General features: G+C 36.5%; 2 protein-coding genes across 6 annotated transcripts in view; both read left to right on the top strand.

Moving 5' to 3' along the window:
- LOC134736210 (uncharacterized) overlaps positions 1-3,001 on the top strand; it is a 79,780-nt gene extending 76,779 nt beyond the window's left edge. For all 3 annotated transcript variants that reach the window (XM_063636426.1, XM_063636427.1, XM_063636428.1), the window contains one exon: positions 2,776-3,001. In XM_063636426.1, coding sequence (XP_063492496.1) covers positions 2,776-2,952 — 177 coding nt within the window. In that variant the 3' untranslated portion in view covers positions 2,953-3,001. The remainder of the gene's footprint in view (positions 1-2,775) is intronic.
- A 432-nt stretch (positions 3,002-3,433) lies between these two features.
- Positions 3,434-13,343, top strand: part of ZNF804B (zinc finger protein 804B) — a 622,860-nt gene continuing 612,950 nt past the window's right edge. For 2 of the 3 annotated variants that reach the window (XR_010120080.1, XM_055272789.2), the window contains exon 1: positions 3,434-3,896. Coding sequence is in view for 1 of the 3 variants with exons in the window: in XM_055272789.2 (XP_055128764.1) it covers positions 3,789-3,896 (108 nt within the window). In the remaining 2 variants the exon portion in view is untranslated. Of the gene's footprint in view, positions 3,897-5,684; positions 5,794-7,124; positions 7,184-11,701; positions 11,771-13,343 lie in introns of all 3 variants that reach the window. The other variant, XR_010120081.1, reaches the window with a different exon arrangement.

Here is a 13,343-nt window from a genome sequence, read left to right as displayed (position 1 = left end):
CACTGTGAAGAGCAGAGGGATTTCCCAGGGGAAGGCAGAAGAAGGAGGCAGGCAGGGACCTGATCAAACAGGACTTTTAAAACAGAGTATAGTTTAGATGTTATTCTGAGTGTGATATGAAATCATTAGATAGCTAAACAGGGATGTACTAGGATATAATATATTAAAATAAATATCACTATAGCCTTTGGATATAAAGAATAAATTGTGTATGGGGGCAACACTGGAGGCAGGAAGACTAGTTAGGAAGATATTAGAATGGCCCAAGCAGGAGATAATACTGGTTTGGACTAAGGTGGAGCCAGGGGTGTATTTAAGATATGTTGATAAAGGTAATAGAAGAGAGGACTTCTCACTGTGTCAATCATCTATGACACAGCTATGAATCTGGAAATACATGGAAATATCAACTTGGTTACAGGCTGAAGTCCATGCCCTTTGCCGTTCAAATCCTCTTCCATGGAATGAGGACTCATCAGATAAATATTGTTTTAAATAAATGGACCTTGTGAAATTGCACATATTTGCTTTTCATAATGTTTGCTGTAATAGAATTTTACTCATATCTAAAACTCATTTAGCATAGACATATTTCCAATTTTCTTTCACTTTTCACTGAAAATTTTTAATTACTGGAGTTGGAAAGAAAGTATCTCTTTTAGTAGAGAGAAAAGTTAAGACAACTGAGCAACTTGATATCTTTAGCAACTATGTAAATAAATATACACATCTTTCTTTTATTTATATTTGGTGAGCCACATCTAAAATATATGCTAGCAAAAATGGGGAGTTGTGAAATATGATGACACCACACTGATAGTTATCAGTCAAAATCTGGCAAGGAAAAGAAGGGAGTTGCTTTCATTTTCTGTTTGTTTTTAGAATTATTCTTAAAACTAGATAAATGTGACAAATGTGCCAATTTTTTGCCTCAATATTTTAAGATGAATGGCAAAAATTAGAAAGAAAAGGACAACCTAACGTTTAAGATATGGCAAATGAACAAATTCTGTGTTATCCATTTCTAAAGGAAAAATACTTCGAAATTTAAAAATTTTTAAGAAATTCAGCAAAATTACAGTAGTCTTTGAAACATTACTATAAAAAGTAGATTATTTTGTTTCCTCTGGGAAAAACTCAAATAGACACAAGATAATGGTCTAATGACAAGAATGTCAGGATGGCTAACAAGTACTTTGAATAAGATATAAAACAGAATAGTGTGTTTGAATTTTATATTTTGATTACTCTTATCCATACTTTCATTTTATAAAAATATGGCTGATTCATAAAAATAATTAAGCAGTATTAGGAAGTATATTTACTCAATGAAGAAGACATAGTACCCTTGGGCTGTTATTTACAGAAATTATATCATTCATCTTTCTAATACATTCTAAGTTGCCTATGCCTTGGTCCTCGATGCTGTTTGCTACCTACATTTATTTATCCAGAGTAAAATAGTAGCTATCAACTGAGCCACACTATCTTCTTTAAAAATTCCACTTTATTCATTTTTTGGTCAATATTTCACCTATTTTTGAAGTTTTACTATTTGCAAATACATTGTTTTCTTTGTATAAAATATATCTAATGTCTATACATGAGTAATATTACTTGTTCTCAGCTTCAGGAAACACTTTACAGCTGTTAAGTTGAATAAACACTATGTTGCTAAACACGCCATTGATGTGGTGTTAAATGCATCAATAGAAAGGAGAAGATGGATCTGTTGCATCTACTGCCACTGTTCTATAAATTTATTTTTATTTCAAAAGTTCTTACCAACAATTTATTTAAAATAAACAATTCCTAAAAGATTTACATTGCACTGTCCCAGTTTCAGTAATTTTTATTCTGAAGGTTTGCAAGGAAGTGGCCTTTTTACCTTATATACTCAGAAGCTTTGCAAACACTTTAAAATACTATATGAAACCTTTAAAATGAGAAGTACATCTATGTATTTTTAAATAAAATATTAAGGATATTAAGCCATTGGAATGATGTAAACAAAAAGTCAAGCCTTTATTGGGTAGTTACAAAAGTTACAATTAGATTCTTTTTTGTTCCTTTTTTGCTTAAGAATTTTATGAGTTGCCTGAATAGGAAAAATTAAATTAACAGTTTTTTTTTTTTTTCTTTTAACCTGTTTTTGCTTTTGTGTCAATGTCAACCGGGATGCCAATGAGGTATTGTGGGAGACAGGGGAGGACAATACTGGGGAGAATACTCAGAGCATTGGCGGTAACCTTTCAATTCCAGCGCTGAAGCAACAGACTGAGAGGAGGTGAACCTTTACCTTCTCCGAGGCACAGACAAGGCGAGGTGAGGCAGAGATGGATTGCAGAACCCCATTAAGCAACCGCGGGGTGGAAGAGAGTGCGGGGTGTCTCCAAACCCTTGGGAGGGCTATCTTCTCCTTTCAGAGCACATTTCTACACAGGTTTTTTTATTCTCAGTGCGGCTCGCTCTCTGGTGGCTTAAATTACGGTAAACGAAATAACGTCCGTTAAAAACCACTTCTGAGGGGGATGACTGTTGGGGGTTTTGAAAGCACAGAGGTCTTATACAGACCAAAAATATGTGCCTCGTTAAAGATACGGAAAGGCTTGTAAGTGAATCTTCATAACTCTGGGTACGTGCATATATATGCACATATACGTATGCATGTCTCGTTTCTATACCTTATATAAGTTTTCTGCCCAAAACTTTCCTCGTCCGTGCGTTCCCTACCATGGCGCATCTAATCTGTCTGCCCTATTTGTGGCTTCACAGCTCATTCTTGCAGCCGGCTGGGGAGCTGTTGCTTCTGCCAACGCCGCCGTCAGCCAGAGCGCTGAAGAAAAGCTGAAGGCCACCAGGCAACGAAAGAGTAAAGAAAACGCTCTCCTCCTGCCCATCTCCTCCACCATGGCCTCCCCAGTCCTCCCAGGTGACTCCCAAACACAGTAGAAAGTTGGCTCAGAGATAGGGCAGACGAACCGGGGGGCTGGGCGGCTGAGGCCGGGAGGCGGGAGAGGCGGGTCCCGCAGCCCCGAGAGCCCCTCGCGGCCGCCGCGGCAGCTGTCATCCCCTGGCCTCGCCCCACAGCACACCTGAGCCTCCTGGGCAGCCCCGAGCCCGCAGCTCCCAGCAGCGGCGCTAACTGCCCTCCTCAAGCACAGGTCGCCGCGTCCCCAACTCCCTGTCCTCACCCCGGCCCGACCGTCGCCTCCTCCGCCCTCTCCCGACTGCAGCGGGGGCAGCGCTTTGGCGCTCCCAAGGACTCCCCGCCACTCTCCCCACAAAGGCAGCGGCGGCGGCGGCGGCGGCTGCTGCTGGATCCCGGCACTGCAGCCTGCAGCCCAGGACGCCCCCGGCCGGACGATGGGTACCCGCGCCTGAGCATCCCCCGGGCAGGCGCCAGGCGCGAAGGCAGGGGGCGGGAGGAAAGGGGCGGGGGAATTCCTGATTCCCTGGAGGACCCTGGAAGTTGTCCTTAAATAAATATATCGCTGGCCCGCGGTTGAGCAGCCACCTCCTCAGAGCAGCATGTGGACTGGCTCGCCGGGTCCCCTCCGTGCTCTGTGCTGTCGCCGCCGCCGCCTCTGTCAGAGCAGCAGCTGTCGGCAGCAGGAGCCCCGCACGGGGCGCGGAGCAGGGACGCGCTGCCGCCGCCTCCCTCTGCGTCCTGCTGGCCGCTTCTTCTCGGGAGGTGGCAGTCGCTGTTGCGGCTGAGAAACCCGCCCGCTTTCCACGGCTGGTCGCCTAGTGAGGAGTTGAGACTCTGCGCCTCCGCCCGGACCCACATGGCTTGTTACTTGGTCATCAGTTCGAGACATCTCAGCAATGGGCACTACCGGGGCATTAAAGGAGTCTTCAGGGGACCCCTCTGCAAGAACGGATCTCCCTCTCCGGTAATGTGCGCGCGCACACACATACATACACAAACGTTCCAACTCAACACAAACAAAAAGATATTGAGAGGTAGTATCCTGATACAATGAGTAGGTGGTGGACATTTAAAACGTAAAGCTTATCCATAGGTATGGAGATACATCGTGTCCGTTTATACAATTTATTGACAGACTGTGACACAGAGAGGGGTGTGTATTTACATGTGTATTTTCAATCCAGTCAGTAGGATCTATAGTGCTACGGATGTAAATACTTAGTGAATGCGGTTATCTGCAGGGCTCTGAAGGTAGCTCCTCTGTGCTATGTCAACTTATGAATCTGCTGATTTGGGCAGTGTAGAAAGTTTGAGTGGCACGTTATAATGTGCTTTTGTGAAGTCATCAGTTGAGATTAGTTTAATAATGCTACTGTTACTTTATGAGAAAAACTCAAGGATTTTCCCTCAAATCATTGGCAAAAGGAAAGGTATAGGTAGTGAAAACTTGATTATATCTAATGCTCAACTATGCACATTCTTTAAGGGGAAGTAAAATAATTCTTTGTGGAAGTCTGAGTTGGATAATTTATTGTATAATATACAAATATATTAACATGCAATTAGCGTGATTACTTTTTAACTTAGTAAACTATTCAATTTAGTTACTATTCAATTTATTCACATTCTTTTTATAAAATAATTTCATCCAGATTATATGAGTTAAATATATTATTAATTCATTTCTTGGTACATACTATTATGTTTTAAGGCTTCAAATGTGTTTCAAGAAAATGTGTGTGAATGTGTATGTGTGTGTAATTTTTATATATATATAATAAATATATATATATATATTAGTTTTGGACTACTAGTGACTAAGTATCCAAACTTAAAGACCAATTTTTGAGGTTTCACATAAAAAACAGTATTTAAGTCTGTATGATATCAAGAGGGAAAACTGAAATTGCCCAATTTTAATTTTTTTATGTTTGATATTTTCCATCATGGTTTAATGCTTCATTAGCATGAATTATTCAAAACTGCAACATATTATAAAAGCCTTTGATTATTAATAAATGCTATATGAAATTTACATGAGAAATCTAGGATCAGAAAGTACAGGTGCCCAGAGATATCACTAGGATTCCTCATGACAAACTATTCCTTCACACGCTTTTATGTACTATAAAAAGTGGGTTGTTGCAACTGCTTCCCCCAACAACTGTATACAGTACTGAGTCAGAACTGTTAGATGGAAAATACTGTTCGTATAAGTACTTAACAATTAAACTCACAGGGTTAGCAGGCACTTGCAGAGTTCTAGCTGAATAAAGCCCACATTCAGTCTCTCTAAGTAGCAGGTCTGAATCTTTCCCATTTCTAAAGATTCTCAGAATTGGAGTTCCTGCAGTCTCAGCAAACCACTGTAATGTTTAACAACTCACAGTGCCAGGAGAATCTTTCTTACAGCAAACTTAAATCCTTTAAATTCTCCTTTAAGTCCATTTCATCTAGAAAACATACAATGTTCTGCCTTTCTCATAGGTATTATTTTTCAATGCTTTGGTAATCTGCATGCCTGTCTCCCTTGCCCTCCTTTTGGTTATGGAAAACTAAATTGGGTAGTGCATTGTACTGTTTGTGCCTTAAGACTTCTCAGTATAAAGGGAGAATTGCTTCATAATCTTACACGGTTTAGTTCTATTCAAGTTGGTTAGACTATGGTGTTCATCTTCCCAAATCTGTAGGGCTTGCAGAAGAATTTCTGTTACATGGTCAAAAAGTGTCCTTTCTCTCCCACTTTGTTCAGTCATCTCCCAAGAGCCTGACTGACACCATAGAGACTGGATGTGTGAATGTGGATGGGAGAAGACAGCCCATTGACCACATGGCTGTGCTGGTTGACCAGGGTTCACCAGGTACTCCCCATCCTCAGGGCACTATTTTTATTCACTGCTGGGCTGGTTTTTACTAAAGTACAAATTAATTTACTTTGTTATCTAGAATCTACACTTTGACTCACTGGAAGGTTCTCTCCAATATTTATTTACACATTTGGATGTACTTAAATTACATATGCATCATTTAAAAATATCTAAATTAAATGATATATGTACTTTCTCAACACTGTTTGATTTACTTGGTCTTCTTTTACATTTTATTATGGAATTTGCATGGCTTTTTCAATATTTGAATGGTTTCTCATGTGAGCTGGGCACTGTGTGAAAATTTGTGTTTATTCATTCTCTATCATTGGCAGGTGGTTGAGATGAGTCTTCCAACGAGTTGAGGTCCTCTTCCCATTACATAACACTTAGCCTTTCTCCCTAAGTTGAAATGGATCACTACCTTCTGGACCTTAGACCCTTACACACTTGAAAACTTTCCTAATCTAGATAAATGTGTGTTTGCCTTCCTTATTAATTAATTGCAAAATATGAAACTGTAAACTGGGGTTATAGATCTTTTTTTAGTTCAGCAATACACATTCCCCAGTTATTTTCAGGTTGACATAACTTTATTGATTTTTTTCCTTTAGTATAAACGTTAAACTCAGAGATCCATAAAATATATTCATTTATTTAAAAAAATAGCTACTTTGATTTTTTTTCAAATTTAGTGCTAGGAATGACCTGAAATTGACCTCTACATCAATGACTTTAATTATTTCCACTCACTGAAACTCAGTTTATTTAGTATAGAGGTATTCTTAGTTGACTTAGCTAACTTTCACTAAGATTTTCAATACTTCAACTTTGGTCTTTGCCCTTTTTATCCAAGTGTCTCTCCTATTACTTTTGCTCCACATTTTTCTGTTTTATTAGAACTGTTTACATGTAGGACATGGTCTTAATATTCAATAAAACAATTATTGGTTAAGACTACTTTCTACCTCTGCTACAGAAAGGAGAAAGCTACAATCCCTTTTTGACATAATAAGGATTTCTTCTTTTGTAGTTCTGATATTATGGATATCTGATATCTGGATATTATGGATAAAGCATTTCACTTTCCTATAGACATAATTCTTCAATTATATAGGTAAAGTAGTTGTGTACATTTATGTTCAAATCGCATGTCTGTAAAATCCGAACATGCAATATTAAGCTAAAAGTAAAAAAGAATGATTATATTTATTTCAAAGGATTTCATTTGGAAAACATGTTGAATCATTATATGGAATTGTTGTAATAAATTCTTAATGAGTTATTTGAGAAATAAAGCATTTTACCCCAAACAATTTTTGCAGATCAGTAAACTGAAAATCCCAGAGTGAAATTCAGCTTCTATCTTCAAAGTGAAAACATGGTAATGTCTTTTATCTATTGCATCTCTCTTCTTTTTAGAGACTGTGTGAAAAAATAGCATACTGCTTTTTAAACCTAATTAAAATGTGAATAATTGAGTGGAGATAGTTTATACTACTTTAAATCCAGGGATATATTAAAGAAAGTAAAAGAAAAAAATGAGAGAGGATTTTATGGTGCTTAATGCTAAAAGTCTCTATTTTTAGAAATTGTGCATTTTCTAAATTCTACCACAATTTATACTTATCCCTGACTCTATCTAAACTCTAAAATAATATGACTACATGATGACTTTAAAAATCATTATGAGATACACATATATACATTATAGATAGAAAAATAGATAGATAGATAGATAGATACACATTGCTATCTGTGCTCAAGCCAAAGAAGTTTTTTATATATTATATTATACAGTCTTCTACCATCAAATATATTAATGGTAAAACTTTGTTTGAATAATTAGGAGCACTTAGGGGACCAAGAAAGCCAGTCCACATGGGCTGCTCTGAAAAGGTGGCTGCTCAATTTAATAATTAAATTTAATAACTTAATAATTAAGCTATTCATTGAGAACATAGTCTATAGATGAATTCAGTGTTCATGAACTTCTAAGTTCTATCACCATGTTTGAATTCAATAAAACAGATACCTTCTATGTAACAAGAAAAATATATTTGACTTGATTTTTAGTTATGTAATCTAAAATAGCATCTCAAGTTTATATTCAAATGTAGTGTGGTTAATAGTGAGACTATCATTCGGGATACCTATTGGTTACCTGTTAATAATAATGGTAGATATATATTTTATCTGTGGTACATATTTAGCTTATTATTACTCTTTTGAAGTTTAGATAAGGTTATATTTCTTAAGAAGTGCTTATTCCTGGGAGCACCATAGTTAGACATTCTGGAATATCTTTTTCTGGGAATGCCTATTGTCTTAATGCATTGGGTATAAAGGAAATTTTGGGGATTGTCATCAAAGTAAAAAATCAGGGCCACTGGATGTTTTATGTTCTCTCATCTTAAGTTATATACCTGATTAAATTGGCTAATAGGAGGATGTGGAATATAAATAAACAAGCATTTTAAATGGACCAAAATCTTCTACAAAATTCCCTTGATAAATTACAAATGTATATCTATAAATGAAAGAAGTTCTAGAAGAGATGAACTACCTTGAAGGTGCATCCATCCAGAGAACTTCTTAAATGAGGAAATGAGTGCAGTTAAACCCTTGTCCTTCTTTTTCTAATGCCTATAATATCCGATTGTGTATGTTTTCATTATGCCTAATAAATACACATTAAAGACATTCAAAATTGCTCTTAAAGTGATGCACTTTTCAAGTGCCAAATATAATTATGAAGACATGCCCTCCTGTAGAGAAGTCACCTGCATCCTTTTCTTGAATTCATGAATACATAATACTGCCTTTCATGTTGGAACTTTCAGATGTTTTCAGTAAAGATGACTTAGTTACAATTCTTATAATACATGTTCTTTTTTATGTCAAGTATCATATAAAGTAACCTCCTTTCTTCTCATTGCCTTTACAACCATTTCTTCTTTCCCCTAACTGATTTCAAAAACTTTGTAGTTAGCACCTATGCTAGTTGGTACTTTCCAGAACCTAAACGAATTTCTGTTTATTTGACTTCAGAAAGTTTCCATAGTAAGAAGACTTAAATAGGTATTTGAGTGCTATAATTTTGGCTTTTATTAGATTATGCTACATTTATTTCATAATTAAAATTAGAAGGCTCATCTACCTTGATTAGTTTCTTTTAGATATATGACTAAAATGAACTCTCTATTTCAGGTTTCTGCTCCATAATTTGGAACTAAAATAAAAATGAAACATTTTGGTATCATGGGTAGGCTAAATGTGCATGGCATTTAACATAGAACTTAAACTATTTGTGACTTAAAAGAAAACATAACGTTAGTTGTAACTGTGAAATTTTTGCTGTATAACGCGTATGCACTAAAATACATATTTTTATGTGTTAAGTAATAACAGAGCTTGAAATGCCAGTTGGTTTTAGGCTGTGTTGGAAGCAGAGAGCAAGAAGAATAATATATATTTCAAATAACTATCAAGTGCCTCTCAGTGTGAAGTTGATTTTTTCAAAATACACATTGTCATAATTCTTTGGTATATATGAACATAGTTTGTATAAAATAATTTGAATAAAATTGAAGTAAAAATGCTACTTTGCTTGAAAATGCCTTTGGGTTGTAACAAATGTAGTTTTTCATAAAAATTCAAGTAATCCTTATAAAATGACAGCTGAAAAAGCCGTTTGTAGATTGATTTTACAAATCAGGTTTACTTAGAGAATAAGATCTGGAGAGAGAAATTAAATATTTGATATGTTTTCAAGAAAAAGTGTAGTTATAGTGATAATAGTGATATACCAATTCCCAACTTACATAGTCTCTCTTGTTTTGGAAGTACTTACTAAACTTGGAAGGAAATTCTGGAAAAATAAATTACTTTCTACCTTAAACAGCATTTTCAGTTGTAGCTAAGACACTCTAAACTTATTGAAGATAAAAAATACAAAAGAGTATTATGGTGTTTAAATTGGAGAAGGACCTGTAATCCCAGCACTTTGGGAGGCTGAGGTGTGAGGATCCCTTGAAGCTAGAGCTTGAAGCCAGGTATTCTAGACCAGGTTGGGCAACAAAGCAAGACCCCATTTCTATAAAAAAAAAAAAAAAATTAGCTGGGCTCGGTGGCTCATGCCTATAGTCATAGCCACTTGGAAGGCTGAGGAAGGAGGATAGCTTGAGCCCAGGAGCTGGAGGCTGCAGTGAACCATAATAAGGCCACTTCACTGCAGCTCCCAGGCAATGAAGGGAAGCCTTGTCTCAAAAATAAATAAATACAACAGAAAAGGGGGTTTTGATTTGCTTTTTAAAATATTCGCTAATGATATTAATTTTCCTGAGATGACACTCAGATAACATGTATTCAACTAATATTTCATTCAAATTTGGTATCTAAATTCTAAACATATACTTCTGAAGAACTGATAATACATTTTTCTCTTCACAGAAAAGGATAACCATATAGTTGAATCATTTTCTTTTCTTCTTTGGCTGGGAGGAAAAGACAAATCTGTGGCTTAGCAAAGGGATAGGAATTAATGTTGGCCTTAAAGGCAACATGATATACCCATCTCTGCTCATCTCCTGTTCTTGGTCCAGCTCTTATTCTATTTCCAATGACTCTCGTTATTTTTGCATTTATATTTTGCTGTCTTAATGTATAAAGTTTCTTTCAGATGACTTAGATCTGTTGTGAAAACAAGTTGGGTTGTAAATCAATAATAAAATATTGAATATCCAAATTAAGGATGCTACTCAGGATTTTGTACTGGACAGCAATGAGAATGATTCGTAGAGATTATTCAGTTTGTTCATTTCTAGCAAGTATAATTAGGACTGCCAGTTTTCTTTTTTTCTTTGACAATTGACAATTTCCTTTTGGCAAATTTTATTTCACTTTTGTGTGGGTGTAAGAGGCAGAATATAGCTTATTTTGAAATGGATATTGCCAGTTTTTTCTTTTCTTAAACAATCTTCTTCCTCTCTATTCTTCTTGCCATCAATCCCTATTCATTTCATTCACATAATTATCAAGTTTTTCAATATCTTTTTTGGTTCACACATAAATGTTGGCATATACTTCTAACTCCAGAGATACTAGCCCTTGCAAATGGTAAGAACTACTCTATTCTGTATGCTCTTTCACCCAACCTTACAAGTTTCTCCCATTCACCATCCACACATAACTTTCATCTTCAGTTCAGAATTTACAGCTTTCCCCTTATCTCCATTCAGAACCCACCTACCAGTGTTCTTCCCCTGCCCTTCTTCCCACAGCTATTACTCAGCATTTCACTTGTCCTGTGTACTTCTCAGCACCAGGCAAATACAGTCAGCTTCCCCTCTTTCCACTCACATATGTCCCTTCCAGTTCTTTATTTTGCTGTGAATAATTATATTCTCTAACGCCTTCCTTGGCAAGCAAAGGCTATATGCATTTTCTTTTTGTGAATGAAATAAATGCCATATTCTAAACAAAAATGGCCATGGGGCCTCTTTTTTTAAATGACAGGGAGGATAGAGGCATGCCTCAAATTAGACTTGTCCTATTCATTTGCTTCATCTGATATGAAACGAAGAGGCATGGAGGTGGCCATATTAGTTGCATTCCCATTACCTAAAAACGTTCAAAATCCTTGAATAATATTTTAAGTGTAGGTGCATGATCCAGCCTGCACCTACATTTTCAGCTTTCACTGTGTATTCTTCCACATGATTCTACTATTGTCCACTTATACTGAAGAGTTCTTGACTATGACATGTTCGCAGACCTTTCTGCCATTGCAGTTGCTGTTCCCTCTGCCCCCAAAAATTTTTTACCCTTCATTTGTTGGGCCATATCTTGTATATTCTTACAGACTTAACTAAGGAGTTCAGTCCTGTGTTTCCTTTCACAGGTCAAGTGCATCTCTTATAGCCTGCCATTACATCCATCAATTGTGATCACATCCATTGAAATCCTTGGGGTAAGTCTGCTGTCATCCTTACGTCTGCAAAGCTTCTGCTTTATTTTACTCAATAAATATCTGTAGAATGAATGAATGGATGTGTGAATAAAAATGAATGATGAACAATATATTATTAGATTCTTCATCATTCAGGACGTTCCCACTGATATATTTGACAATAGTGTAGCTGGTATGAGGAGTATTGGAAATTTCCATCTGGTCATTGACTTTAATGTTTATCTTATGATTTAAAAGCCATTTAAACTTAATGAATTGCTGTGAATACCTCTTATGCAATTTTGCCACAAGAAGCCTCCAGAAAATTGGGGCTAACTCTACAGTTTAGCTATATATTTATATTGAAATTAGTGAAATTTAAGGAAATCTTAAGAATATATTTAGGCATTAAGAACATTAACTCACAAATATTGGGCCAGGTGCAGTGGCTCATGCCTTTAATCCTAGCACTTTGGGAGACCCAGGTGGGCAGGTTGCCTGGGCTCAGGAATTTGAGATCAACCTGGGCAAGATGGCGAAACCCATCTCTACTAAAAATACAAAAAGTTAGCTGGGCATGGTGGCACTAGCCTGTAATTCCAGCTACTCAGGAGGCTGAGGCCAGAGAATCACTTGAAACTGGGAGGCAGAAGTTGCAGTGAGCCGAGATAGCACCACTGCACTCCAGCCTGGGCGACAGAGTGAGACTGTCTCAGAAAACAAACAAACAAAACTTACAAATATTGATTTTTATGTGTTCAGTTTCTGTGATATATTATACCTAAATGTATTTCTCTCTTTGGGTATTACTTTTGGCCACTGATAGAGGGACAATATTACATGAGGATCAAAAATGTAGGCCCTGGAGTTAAACCGCCTATTTTCAAATTCTAGTTTTGCCATTGACTAGTAATTTTATAGCTTCTCTTAACTTCAGTTTTAACTTCTTCACAGTGGGAAAAAATGGTTCCTAATATGGTGTTTTGAGCCTAGTGCTTGACATTCATTGAGTGTTCAGTAAACATTAACAATGATTATTACTCGGATTGTGTGTGTTGATATGTGTGCATGCATATATACACCTGATGTTGTAGTGAGGGAAAACTTCCAGCAAGTTTTATCAAACTCCAATTGGGATAATTTTCCTTGTCTTAGTTAATTTAATGATTTCAATAGAAAATAAATAGATTTCAATGGAAATTTAATTAGTATAAATATGTTCCCTTTTGTCCTGGTGGTAGGTCCACAAAGAAGATTTTTCCATAGAATATTTTTTCCCCAGTTAGAATTTTTTAGAATGTAGACTATTCTACTGATGAATTAAGTGGTCACTGTTTTCATGGCAATGTTTATCACTTTAAGATCTACCAAGATCATTTGGTCAATTGCTTTAAGTATAATTTAGGTCTCCTATCAATCCAAATTGCAGAGTGCTTTATTCTATTTAGCATTTCAGAACATCTTTTGCTGAAGGCCACAAGAAACTGAAGACTGGTATATGTAAGTTGATGTAATTCGTACATGAGTTAGTTAAGCCATATTTTTTCATTGGTGGCATATTTAACAGCTTCTGATAAATGAATTACAAGTTAGG

The sequence above is a fragment of the Symphalangus syndactylus genome, chromosome 3 (assembly GCF_028878055.3).
Source record: "Symphalangus syndactylus isolate Jambi chromosome 3, NHGRI_mSymSyn1-v2.1_pri, whole genome shotgun sequence".
Taxonomy (NCBI): domain Eukaryota; kingdom Metazoa; phylum Chordata; class Mammalia; order Primates; family Hylobatidae; genus Symphalangus; species Symphalangus syndactylus.
Note: the sequence above shows the minus strand (reverse complement) of the source record. Positions and strands in the feature narration are given on the sequence as shown.